Genomic DNA, 13,504 nt, shown 5'->3' with positions numbered 1-13,504 from the left:
AGTATCCAACGGTCTTTTGTATTTTCTTGGATTATTTGAATCTACTGTATGATACACTAGTGTATACTTAACCCCTTTGCGCCAGCCGCACACAAATGTGCGGCCTCCCGGCGTCTGGGCCTAGACGCCAAGTGGCCGCACATTTGCGTTCATGTACAAAAAACATATGTGCTAAGAGCGCGCGCCCTGCGCGCTCCCAGCACACATGTGTGATGCTCACGGAAAGGTCCCGGTCCGCTCTTTTGATCGGGACCTTTCCCGATGATCACGGCGGTCATATGATTCCTAAACCATGCCCCACCCACCCCGCCTCCCGGCGTCTGAAACTCTTAAAGGGCTGGGAGGCGCCGGCGGGAAGGGGTTAAGCATGCTCTGTTTACACGTCATTGTGCTGAATGGTGTATGTACTATTAAACAATACAAAAAAAAACAACAAAAGACATAAAATAAATAAAGAAACATACATTGCAGTTCAGCAAATTATTTCACTACTTACAGTGTGTGCTGTTTCTTGTTGACCGTTGTTATGGACCCCATAGTACAAGGTTATTTCACGGAATACAGCAAGCAGGAAGTAGACAGCCAGTTGCTGATCCTGGCTTTTACATTCCTTAAAAAAAAGCACAATACATATATCTTAATGAGCTAAAAGGTTTAGTAATAAAACAGAGATTCATACAGGAAGAAAGACTTAGACATAAATAAGTGTGAGTGTTCACACTCTTCAAAAAGAGTCCTCTGGAGTTCTATGTAGCACTTTTTATTCCCCTAAAATAACAACTGGCTTGTGCACACTCCAATTCAGGCAATGGTAGCTGCTGTTTTTGGGAATAGGTTTCTGAGGGTCACACATCATAGCAGCCCAGGTGGGGTTCAGAAGATTACAGAAAAGTTTGGAAGCTCAAAGAGGGGCTCACAAACTGAGTGGCGACCAATTTTTGGAAGCATGTAATGTTTATAGAGAAGTACTGTGAACAAGGTGAGGCAGTAACCAGTGGTCTGTGAATTCAATTAAAGTGTATGTACAACCCCAATTCAAAAGAAGTTGGGGCTCTCTGCATTTTTTTTTTATGTAGATTTTCAAATGACTTTCAAATCCCATAAAATTATATTTTATTCACAATAGAAAACATTTCAAATGTTTAAACTAATAAAATTTACCATTTGAAGAAAAAAAATAAGGCAATTTTGAATTGGGTTTGTATAAGAAAAACTTTGAGTTTTGGATACAGTAGGGAAATGTTAAAAATTCTTTCACAGATTTTTTTTTTGTTTTTCTGTCTGTGTCCTGCTGGAGAGACCTCCCCTCACTTCTTCCTCTTGAAAAAGCAAGAAGAAGAGGACATCTCCCCAAATTGAAGGGAATTCCATCCTTGGACAGCTGTCACCAAAACAATTCTTCCATTTGAAGGATTTTTCCCGAACTGCATATGTGAAATGTTTTACCTCGTCAGACACTTTTGTGATTCAGGGACCCAGACACAATAGCCAGGTCCCCCCACACATGCAATACCGCTTGATTAAGCCAACTACTCAAAACACAACCCCAGTCTATTAATTGGGCAATGGAGGAGCAATAGCTGTCACTGCAGTAGAGCCTTAGGCTAGGTTCACACCTATGCAGGTTGCGTTTGAGCAGTTTCTGCATTGCGTTTTTGACGCTTTTTTGATTTGTTTTGCGGTTTTTATTTTTTACATTTTTCTTGCTACTAGGCAAATTTAAAATGCAAAACGAATCAAAAAAACAAGGCAAAAGTGTATTCATGCTTTTCTGCAGCATTTCTATTGAAGTTTAAGGAACCAAAAATGCAACTTTTTGCGTTAAAAAAAGTCCCTAACCCTTTCCAAATAACGCACTGGGTGAAAATGCTCAGATGTGAACATGTCCCATGAGAAACCATGTTAAATGGACTGTACTGTGTTTCTGTAAAGTGCTACAGAAAACAGTGCTTAGCTGTGAACCTAAGGTTACTGCAGAACAGTAATGGATCCTTGAATTTGCACCCTGCCCCCCAGTCTGAAAGCTGCAATACTAAGGAGGACAGGTGGCTGATATCCAGAAAAAAGGTGCTTCCAATAGCTGCATTCAAAATGAATTACACTGTTTTTCATGAGTTAATAATTGCACTAAATGTGTTTATTCAGCTTTGGTACAATATGTGAAGAAATAACTATTAAAAAAACTGCAATACCTTTATGGAAGTTGCAATCCTTTCTTCTTTGCCTTCCATCATTGCTCTGCTTATACCCTCCCTCAGTACTTTGTAGCTTTCACCACATACCAAGAAATGGTCCATTTGATTTGTCTCCGTATCCTGCAATAACGAACACATTCCTGGTAATGAATGTCATTCTTTCTTTTTTTTAAAAAAACTTCTCTTTATTGAGTTATGAAATGCCAAGTACATACAAAACATGGCCTATTGGGCATTCCCAGGCCCGAAAGGTACATAGTGACAAAAGCATTAAAGTGTGAGAACCAACTAACGCAAAGAAAAACAGCAAACAACTTCTCACTCATAATGATCATGACATAGAAGTGTACCAGGGCGATAAAATATGAAAAAGCCCTGCAGGACAATGAGACACTCAATACAAGTACAACTTAATTCAATCAGAAAAATTAGCAATACATGTCCAAGCAGATGTCATGACAATGAGATGGCAGGAGGCATAATACATAAATATGGAAAAATATTACGTTTCAGTATGTGAATCAATAGTGTCAGTTGAGTCGACCCAGAGGTCCAAGACCTTACCGAATGTCTTATGGTAGCCTGGAGATACATATGATGCTTTGTACATCTGGATCACTGAGTTAACTAAGGATTTCCAATTGTCTATTGATGGTGCCACTAGCACTTTTCATTTAAGAATGATTGCCTTTCTAGCATAAAACAAAAGAAGGCCTAATAGGGTTCTGGTTTTCCTCGCATTAGTTAAGGGTTTTACAAGACCCAGAAAGCAAACTTTAGGTTGCAAAGGAATAGGAATAGCAGCGAGTCTGGTAATAAAATGGACCACATCAGCCCAATAATAGTGTAGTCGTGAACAGGCCCATAGCATATGTATAAAATCAGACATTTCACTTCCACAGTGCCAGCAGATGGGTGGGAGAATATTTTATGCAGCCTCAATGGTGTTATATAAACTTTTTACAAAATTTTGAACTGCATCAGTCTATCCCTTGCTGACACTAACAGCATAAAAGGGTAATCCTAAACCTCTTCCCACTCCTCATTGTCTAAGTCTGCCACGTCCACCCGCCACTTGGAAGACAGAGAGTAAAAACCTGTGTACATGGAAGGTTGGAGGGCATTATAGATATTTGAAAGTGGTTTAGTGACATATGGGTTTTTCAGCAGCTCCTCCATGAGGGAAACTAGAAGGGTCAATCAAGAAGCCCTAAACTGCTTGAAATAGGCATGTCAGAGCTGCAGATATCTGAACAGATAAGAACTGGGTAAATTAAACTTCTTTAAGTCAAATGACTGTTCTTGAAGTCAAATGATGTTTCATCATAAATATGGTCTAGGACCTTAATTCCCCTAGTAGAATGAATGTCATTCTTGCCAAATGTCAAGACTTTATACATATATACAGAGTACTGTATGTTTGACTTATAGCTTTGTTATACATTTTCAAACAAAGTTGTACACTAAGAAATCAAACCAACAAATCAAAATAACAAAATCAGGTTGATATACTAAAGAAGTATAGCGTGTTGGAAGTTGAATAAGGCGATGCTGTACTGACTTCAATCAGCCATGCGCATACAAAAATCTTTTTTTTTTGCACATTTGAATTTTCATTTCACCTAATTTAATGAACTATGTGTAAAAGGATTTGGTAATATAAGCATGCTCTACTCCCTTAGGCTTTATACACACAAGCGCATTGCAGGAATGTATGCAAAATCCTACGATGTCCCACAATGCACAATAAAGGACTGCCTTTTTGCAGACACATAGCTTTGCTACTAATTCTTAATGGCACCCCCATACGTCTTGCTAATGTGTGCCCGTTTAAATGCATGGTTCCAAAGTACCATGCATTTTGGTGTAGTGTGATTTTTTTTAAATGAGTCAGGTACATCTTTTGTGTGTTTCCTGCATGTAAGGCAACCCATTGAAATAAATAGGCTGCTCGAAATGCACAGCAAAAAAGCATATGTGATCTTTTTTTTTTTATAAATATTTATTAAATTTTTCCAATTCATATACATAACATTTCAACATTTCTATTAAAATAATTATCCCAAATGATTTCTCTTCTTACATAAATTATCCCTGTATATGACTTTCTTTCCTTGCCCTCCCCCCCCCTCCACCCCCCCATCTCCTCCAACCCCTCCCACGCTCAACATTCTTTTTGCTCTCGTTAACTCCATATTATTCTGTTGTTTTTAAATCTCAGTTCTAAGCCAGCTTCCAGGAATATTATTACTTCATATATTTCACCTTTTCTCTGTATTCTTCCCAGCCTTTCCATTTTTTATTATATAACTCCAACTTGTCCTCGTGCGTGTAATACAATCTTTCTGTCCCAGAGATCTGATTTACTCTAGCCATCCAATCCTCCTCAGTTGGCACCTCTCTTTTCTTCCAGAACCTGGGTATCAGACTCTTCGCTGCGGTCAAGTAATGCCATATCCCAGAACTCTTATATGTTTTCACTGAGAGCTCTGAGATATGGAGGAGACATACTTCTGGATCTAATCCTATATTGATTTTTGTGATTTTCCCTATCAAATAAACTATCCTCCGCCAAAACACCTGTATTTCTGAACACTCCCACCACACATGATACCACGTGCCCACCTCTCCACAGCCTCTCCAACACATCTGTGAGATTTCTGTATTCATCTTGTGCTCCAGATAGGGGGTAATGTGCCATCTATTCAAACACTTATAGTTTATTTCCACTTCTCTCATACTAATATTTTCGTGAATTAATGTGAACATCTTCTTCTTCTCCTCCTCCTCTATTTTTCTTCCCATATCTCTTTCCCATTTCTCTATGTGCATTAATTTTGTGTCTGTATCAAGTTCCATTAATATCTTGTGTATTTTTGCCATACCGTGTCTACCATTTCCCCGTGACTCAAAGATTCTCTCAAATGGATTCCAGCCTTTTCTAGTTCTTATTGGTTTTGGAAGGCTTTCAAAGAAATTCTTCAGTTGGTAATATCTTAGTCTATCCATCTTATTAAAGACTTCACCCTTTCTTTCCTCCATATCCTTATATGACCCCATTTCCTCTCCTACCATTATATCTCTCAATTGCGCTTCCTGTTTTATTATCCATTTCCCTGCTATACTATCTTTTCCCGGGATGAAATATTTTGTGTTCCTAAGTGGCATTAGTTGTGAATTAAAAACCCACCCCTTTTATCTGTGTAATAAATCCCATTCTTTTAAAACATTAAGAGTGTACGTGCTTGTGCTCTCCTCTAATTCTCTATATTGTGCAGGGACCCAGATACTATTACTCAAACTTTTTCCACTCAGTGCTTTCTCAATTTTAACCCAAGTTTTCTCCGGATTATGAATCCAGTCGAAAATTCTTGCAATAATCCCTGCTTTGTAATATCTCCTAAAATCTGGTACCCCCAGTCCTCCTCTTTCTTTGCTTCTGGTCAGCGTTTCATAACCTATTCTAGGCTTTTTATTCCTCCATATGCATTTTATTATCATTTTCCTCAGTTCTTTAAAATATGCCTCTGGGAGTTTGATTGGGATCATTTGAAATTTATATAATACTTTGGGGACTATTATCATCTTTATCAAGTTTATGCGACCTATCCACGATGGATTTCCATTTCCCACTCTTCTCAACTCCTCCTTGATTTCATTTAATAGCGTTATATAATTGGCTTTATAAAGGTTCTTATTTGAGGCTGATAGTTTTATTCCTAGATATTTTAATTCTTTATCTCTCCAGAGAAAAGGAAATTCCTCTTGTAGTTTTTCTTTTTCACTATTTTTGAGATTTATGTTTAAGATTTCGGTCTTTGTCGGGTTAATTTTTAAGTTTGACAGGTCTCCGTACTCCCTCAATGCTTTCATTACATTTGGAAGTGATGTTCTAGGGTTTCCTACATAAAACATCAGGTCATCCGCATAAGCCACTACCTTATGTTCTCTATCTCCTATCTTTATTCCTTTTAGATCTATATTCTTCCTAATCCTAGACAACAAGGGCTCCAGTGATAACACATATAACAATGGAGACAACGGACATCCCTGTCTTGTGCCGTTTGACATCTTAATCTGCTCTGATCTTCCTCCATTTACCATTATGGTGGCGGTGGGTCCTCTGTAAAACTCTCCAATCCACCCTCTCATTCTGTCTCCCAGTCCTAACACTTCCAGGGTGTCCATCATAAAACCCCAACTTACTCTGTCGAATGCCTTCTCAGCATCTATCGACATAAGTATCATTGGGATTTTCCCTTTTTTAGCCTCCTGGATGAGCAATAGTGATCTCAGAGCATTATCTCTACCCTCTCTTCCCGGGACAAACCCCACCTGATCTCTATGTATCCACTCCGGCATCAGTTCCTTTAGTCTATTTGCCAGCACCTTTGCAAATATTTTAGTGTCTACATTTAATAGCGCTATTGGTCGATAACTTGCACATTGTGAGGGGTCTTTATCTTCCTTTTGTATCAGTACTATATTGGCCTGTAAAGATTCTCCCCTCATCTCCATCCCATTTCCCAAAGCGTTCATATAGATCTTCATCTTGGGTATTAAAAGCTCTTTATATTTTTTATAATATTTAACCATAAATCCGTCCGGGCCCGGGCTTTTCCCTCCCGCCATGCTTTTTAACGCTATTTCTATTTCCTCAGAAGTTATTTCTTCTTCTAAAGAGTTCAGTTGTATTTCTCCCAATTTCGGTAAACCTGCGTCCTCTAAATATATCTTTCTTCTCCCTCTATTTACTATTTCCGTTTTTTTAAACATGTCCTGGGGTATGATATTATACAGCCCACTATAGTACTCTTTAAATACTCTGGCAATATCCTTGGTTGAGTGTACAAATTCCCCCTTGGGATTCCTTATTTTCTCAATATAATTTCTATTTTTTTTCTTTCTTAAAGTTCTCATTAAATACTTTCCCGGCCTATCTCCCCATCTATACCTTTCACATGTTATTTTATTAAAGACTCTTCTTTTTTCTTCCTCCATTACATTCTCTAATTCTTCTTTCTTCTTTATTAACAGCTGCATTATCTCCTTAGATCTTTCCCTTTTGTGCAGCTGTTCAAAATCATGTATTTCATTTAATAATCTATTTATCTTTTCTCTCCTTTCTTTTTTCTTTTTTGCCCCCGCTGCAATGAGAAGACCTCTGATGTAGGCTTTATGTGCTTCCCACACCGTTGCAACGGACACATCCTCTGTCTCATTCGCTCCAAAAAACCATTCAATTTCCCTCTCAATTCTTTGACCGATCTCTTCATCCATGAGGAGTGCCTCGTTCATCCGCCACACATATCCCTCTCGCTCCTCTCTACCCCATTTTAACTTCATTGCAACCGGGGCATGATCCGACAGGGTACTTTCTCCTATTTTTACTTCCCCCACCCACTCTATCATTTGATGTTCTACTAATATGTAATCTATTCTAGAATAAGTCTCATGTACATGCGAAAAGAAAGTATAATCTCTCTCCTTCATATTCCTAATTCTCCAAATGTCCACCAGTTGACACTCATGCATCAATTTCTTTAACCTTCTCAAGGACTTGCTTTCCTCTCTCCGCATACCAGAATTAGTGTCCATCCGCCGATCCATACAGAGATTAAAGTCTCCCGCTACAATCAGACACCCTCTTTTAAAATCCATCAATCTCTTCAACACTTCTCTCATAAATGTCTCCGGCTTCTTATTTGGACTATATATATTTGCTACCGTGCACTCAATTCCCTGTAATTTACCTCTCAAAAACAGGAACCTTCCCTCCGGATCCGTTAATCTCTCCTCAACCTCAAACCTTATATTTTTAGCAAAGCCTATAGCGACTCCCTTTGCTCTTTTAATTGGTGAGTCCGCATAAAACCATGTTGGAAAATATCTGGTCCTCAATCTAACCTTCGATTCTGTCTCTAGGTGTGTTTCTTGCAGAAATACCACTGAAGATTTTTTATGTTGTAGTTCTTTAAATAACTTAAATCTCTTTCCTGGACAACTTAACCCTTTTACATTGTAGCCTATATATTGAATTTCTTCCATCTTACTCTTTTCCTCCCATCTCCTTTCTCCTCCTTACTTTCCTCTTTCTTATTCCTATAGAGCGTTTTTATCCCACTAACCTTTTCTCCCTCCTTACCCCCACCCTCCCCACCTTCCCATTCCACCCCCCCCCCACTGCATTGTTGCCATCCCTCCCCCCCTCCCTCCCCCCTCTTTTTAGGCCTTCGCTTTGCCTAACTATCATTTGTGGAACTAACATCCACTTTTGATATAGTCCTTGGGGCTACACTCCTCCCATGGACAGCCTCCCCTCCTTCCAGATCTCCCCATTGAAGCCCTTTCTACTTATACTTCTTAAAAAAAAGAAGATGAAAAGGAGTCAAGCTAGGGGTATGAGGGGGTAATAGGCGATAGGGTGGGGGCCAGAGGGTAGAGAGAGAAAGAAAAAAAAAAAAAAACCCACCTCTCTCTCCTCCACCCTCAACCCGCGCCCTTCCTCCCCCCCCCCCCACCAGCCTCCACCCCTCTCCTCTCACTAATCTATTTCCCCCGGGTTCTTCTTCCCATCCATTAATTTCAATTCTCTGCATTTCCAGTCTACTGCAAAAATTTCTTAAGTCCTCTGGGAACCTTAATTGGGCTGTTATTCCGTTTTTCCATCCTATTAGGCACTCCGGTGACCCCCATCTATATTGCACCTTCTGTTTCCTCATCTGCTCCAACAAAGGCCTCAGTGCTCTCCTCCTTCGGAGAGTCTCTGGTGACAAGTCCGCAAATATTTGGATGTCCATTTCTCCATATTTTATTACTGGTTTTCCCTTGGTTTTCCTCCAGATTCTTTCCCTTTGCCGCAGTTCATAAAATTGGACCAGTATGTCTCTCGGCCTTTCCTTCTCCTGGTGCCCCTCGGGTTTCCCAATTCTAAAGATCCCTTCTATGTTAGTCCTTTCCATATCAGTTTCCCGTTATAAAGTTCACTATTTTACAAACCGCCTCCTCCATTAGTTCTCCTTTTAGGCTTTCCGGTACCCCTCTTATCCTTATGTTTCTCCTTCTTTCTCTATTCTCTTGAATTTCCACTTTATACAGCAATTTTTCCTGAACTTTTTCCATATTAAGTATTTTCTTTTCCAATTCGGAAATAATCTGGGTCTGATTTTTAACTTTCTGCTCCGTTTCCTCCACTCTTAATAACTGCTGCCCCAGATCACTCCGAATATTTACCAATTCTTGCTTTATTGTTCTCGCCAGATCTTTAAACATTTCTGTCATCTCTTTTTATTTGGGATTTGTAGATCTTTTTCTATCTCTGATATTTGTTGACTACCGTTATCCAAATCCATTAATTGTTTAGGACTACTTTGCATGCTTAAGTCTGATTCTCCTTTGTCATTTCTGCTCTGGGGCCTTTCCGGGGTCACGTTTCCCTGGGATGTGTACTTTTTTATTGTACCCGTTTGGGTCCCTTTAGGCCCGTTTAACTTTGCACTTTTATTTTTCATTTCTTTTATTTTTCTCTCGTAAACTAGAATTTTACGCAGAAAAAAGAAATCATTCTGGTATAGAGATAGAGCTCCCAGGCACTTTTGTTACCTTTTCTGTGTGTTATTGCCTGCACCTTGCGTTCTTCTTTATATTCTCTGGGGGCCCCCCCTTTTCCTCACTTTTTGCCTTCCTTCAATATAATACGATTTCTCCCATATCTGCCCAGTTTTTATATTTGAGGTCACAGCCGGAGTCACTCACCCTCCCTGCTCCTCACATGGGACTGCTCCTAGCTCCATTTCTCCCACAGGTCAGCATTCTTGCTCTCAGGGGGACCCTCCAGGGCTTTCCTCCACTTTCTTCTTGAGCAGGCAGTTCTTCACAGTTCACCCCCAGTGGGCTGCAATAGAGGCTAATCGTCCAGCAGGACGGTATCTCTCTGTTCCCCTTCTGCCTCCAGCCGGCCGGCCGGCTTCCTCGCCTCCCAGGGATGCACTGCGGCCGGTCACATGTGCCGACCGCACCTCCTTGTTTCCCGGCAACCGCACTCAATGTCTCCACCTCTCTCAGAGAGCTCTGTTCCCCGGTTCTTCCTCCAGCAGTCCTCCGCTCCACCGAGTGAGCCCGCCTGTCCGAGGTAGGACTCAGGGTTCTAGGGTTCCATGCTTCAGGGGAATTCCGTGGGTCTCAGTAGGGGATCAGTCGGAGGGGCTCCAAGCGGGAGCTCCTACCACGAGCTCTCCGCTGCCGCCATAGTTAGGCTCCGCCCCCTCCCCTCAAAGCATATGTGATCTGTCGCACCTGCAAGGTGTGTACGGAGCCTTAGTAAATCAACTGCATTTTATTTCTGATAATTAGCAATGTATTTGTTATTCTATAAATAACAAGAAACTGTCTAATTCAACAGAATTCCACAGAGTGGAATTCTAGCCAAATCTTTATGCTTTCAGGCCACTTCACATATATGTGGCAACAATTGCCTTTTAAGGTACATTACGGCAATGCATAAAAAACATTTTAAGTAGAACCCCAAAGCACTAAATAAATGCAACCTCCAATGCACTACCATGCATTGTGATGTGTTGTGTATGCAGAAATTGTGCAGGTGCAATTTTCAGTGCTTCCTGGAAATGTTAGCACTGTATGAGCCATACAAATATGAAGAAAGAGTATAGGAAGGGTCAGAACATCTGTCAGGTCCTACTATTTTCTGTGTCTCCCAGAGTGTTATACCCTTAATTTCTGTCCCATCACCAATGGCCTCCTGATAGAACAATATAGACACTTATTTTAATAAAGGAAATACTTAGAACATCCGTCTAGTTTTTTGTTGACAGTATTCAAATTGGAAAGACCCTTGCAGAAGTGGTCTCCGGGATAGGAAGAAAAGAAAATCTACCTACCAGAGGCCAGAAAGCAAAAAATAAAAAATATATAGACAGTGGTTGTAACTAGCCTCTGGCCCCAGAAAACAAGAGATTGAAGTACATGTAAACCCAAACAATTAATGCATCTTAATTGCTTAGATTTAGTCTGGTAAACATACTGTTGAACATATTTTATTATATGTTCTACAACAAAAAAAGGGGGGTATTTGACATACCTGTAAATTCCATATCTTGGGAGCACATTAAAGGAGACAAGAATCAATTAATTAACCATGGGTTATGTGTCGGTACCTGCAGGTGAATGGATACTGGCAAAAGCTTCACTAGGTCCACACACTACTGTCCCCCATATAACCCTGCCAACTTTGTGACGTTCCAGTTTTGTTAGCAAGCAACAAGAGATCAAAGTGAATAGGGGGTAAGAACCTATGTCCTGTACTGTACTCTAAGATACTAAAATTATACGCAAGTCAAAGTTCTTATCTTTATTATGCAGTGCAGGCTACATGAATGACATAATAGACCATGGAATGTTCCCAAGTAATAATCGAGGAGTGGGCCACAATACAGCTGCAAATGACCATAAGAAGAGAACAAGGAGACCAATGGGCCCCAAAACAAACTGTAAACAGTAGAAACATTTTGCTGTGGAGCAATGGCAGAAACTGAACAGCCACCTAGAAACCAACGGTTCGGGAGAAACCTGAAAATAGAATTTAGGCATGGGCTCTGCACAAAGGTGGAGTGCAGTGTCTAGGTGCTGTATAGGCCTCAGAACCTGATTTCAATGGGGGCATGGACTTAGGAAGGGAAGAAGAAACTTGTTTCCGGAGGTTGAAGCCCTGTCAAAAGAAAAAAATGGGGAAAAGTGACCAACCAAATTGGTGGGAGTGGAGGAATCTTCCAGTAAGAAATGAGAACCGATTCCATTGGAGACATGGCGTAAGTGATAGATATCATACCTGATCCTAAACCCCTAAGGGGATTATTGGGCAAATGTCATGCTGGCTGGCAGAATATGGCATGAAAATGAAGGAGGTTTCAAAGAAAAACTATAAACACCATGGAAGGAAGAACACTGGCTTCAAGGTTATCTTGTCCTCAAATGTAACAGGAGTCCAAAGATGGTTACCACTTTTGATGGGAATGAAAGAATGAGGACTGGATCTTTTGAGGGTCCCCTCAGAAGGGAATTTCTCTATTTAAAAGGATGACGTGAGAACGGTCATTAAGACCAGTCGAAGTCCCTGTGGGTGATAAAAGTCCTCTGTAGTAGATGATTACACAAGTAGTATAAGATGTCAATCAGAAGATATGAGGAGCACGTATTTCGTTCAACTTGAATATACAAAGTTCTAAATGAAGAAGGTGTGTGTGTGTGTGTGTGTGTGTGTGTGTGTGTGTGTGTGTGTGTACACACATATACATACATAGATACACACTGTATATATATTTATATACACTATATTTCCAAAAGTATTGGGATGCCTGCTTTTAAACACACGTGAACTTTAAAGGCATCCCAGTTTTAGTCTGTAGGGATCAATATTGAGTTGGCCCACCCTTTGCAGCTATAACAGCTTCATCTCTTCTGGGAAGGCTGTCCTCAAGGTTTAGGAGTGTCTATATGGGAATGTTTGACCATTCTTCCTGAAGCACATTTGTGAGGTCAGGCACTGATGTTGGGCGAGAAGGCCTGGCTTACAGTCTCCACTCATTTCATCCCAAAGGTGTTCTATCAGGTTGAGGTCAGGATTCTGTGCAGGCCAGTCAAGTTCCTCGACCCCCAACTCACTTATCCGTGTCTTTATGGACCATGCTTTGTGCACTTGTATGCAGTCATATTGGAACAGGAAAGGACCATCCCCAAATTTGTTCCCACAAAGTTTGGGGCATGAAACTGTCCAAAATGTCTTGGTATGCTGACACCTTAAGAGTTCCCTTCACTGGAACTAAGGGGCCAAGCCCAACCCCTGAAAAACAACCCCACACCATAATCCCCCCTCCACCAAACTTTACACTTGGCACAATGCAGTCAGGCAAGTACCGTTCTCCTGGCAACCACCAAACCCAGACACGTGCATCAGATTGCTAGACAGAGAAGCGTGATTTATCACTCCAGAGAACATGTCTCCATTGCTCTGATGCTTTGCATTACATTTGGTGATGTAAGGCTTGGATGCAGCTGCTCGGCCATGGAAACCCATTCCGTGAAGCTTACTATGCACTGTTGTGCTAATCTGAAGGCCACAAAACGTTTGGAGGTCTTTAGCTATTGACTCTGCACACAGCTAATGACTTCTGCTCACTGTGCGCTTCAGCATGTACTGACCCACTGTCATTTTATGTGGCCTACCACTTCGTGACCGAGTTGCTGTTGTTCGCAGTTGCTTCCACTTATAATATATGTTATAATACCACTAACAG

At 40.7% G+C, this 13,504-nt stretch overlaps 1 protein-coding gene across 1 annotated transcript in view; it reads right to left on the bottom strand.

Moving 5' to 3' along the window:
* RNF213 (ring finger protein 213) overlaps positions 1 to 13,504 on the bottom strand; it is a 454,388-nt gene that overhangs the window by 89,395 nt on the left and 351,489 nt on the right. Inside the window, exons 48-49 of the mRNA XM_089682127.1 lie at positions 2,193 to 2,315; positions 497 to 610 (exon numbers count right to left, since the gene is read on the bottom strand). Coding sequence (XP_089538253.1) covers positions 497 to 610; positions 2,193 to 2,315 — 237 coding nt within the window. The remainder of the gene's footprint in view (positions 1 to 496; positions 611 to 2,192; positions 2,316 to 13,504) is intronic.

The sequence above is a fragment of the Staurois parvus genome, unplaced genomic scaffold (genome assembly GCF_062004578.1).
Source record: "Staurois parvus isolate SC_StPar_1 unplaced genomic scaffold, SC_StPar_1.0 ptg000286l, whole genome shotgun sequence".
Lineage (NCBI taxonomy): Eukaryota > Metazoa > Chordata > Amphibia > Anura > Ranidae > Staurois > Staurois parvus.
Note: the sequence above shows the minus strand (reverse complement) of the source record. Positions and strands in the feature narration are given on the sequence as shown.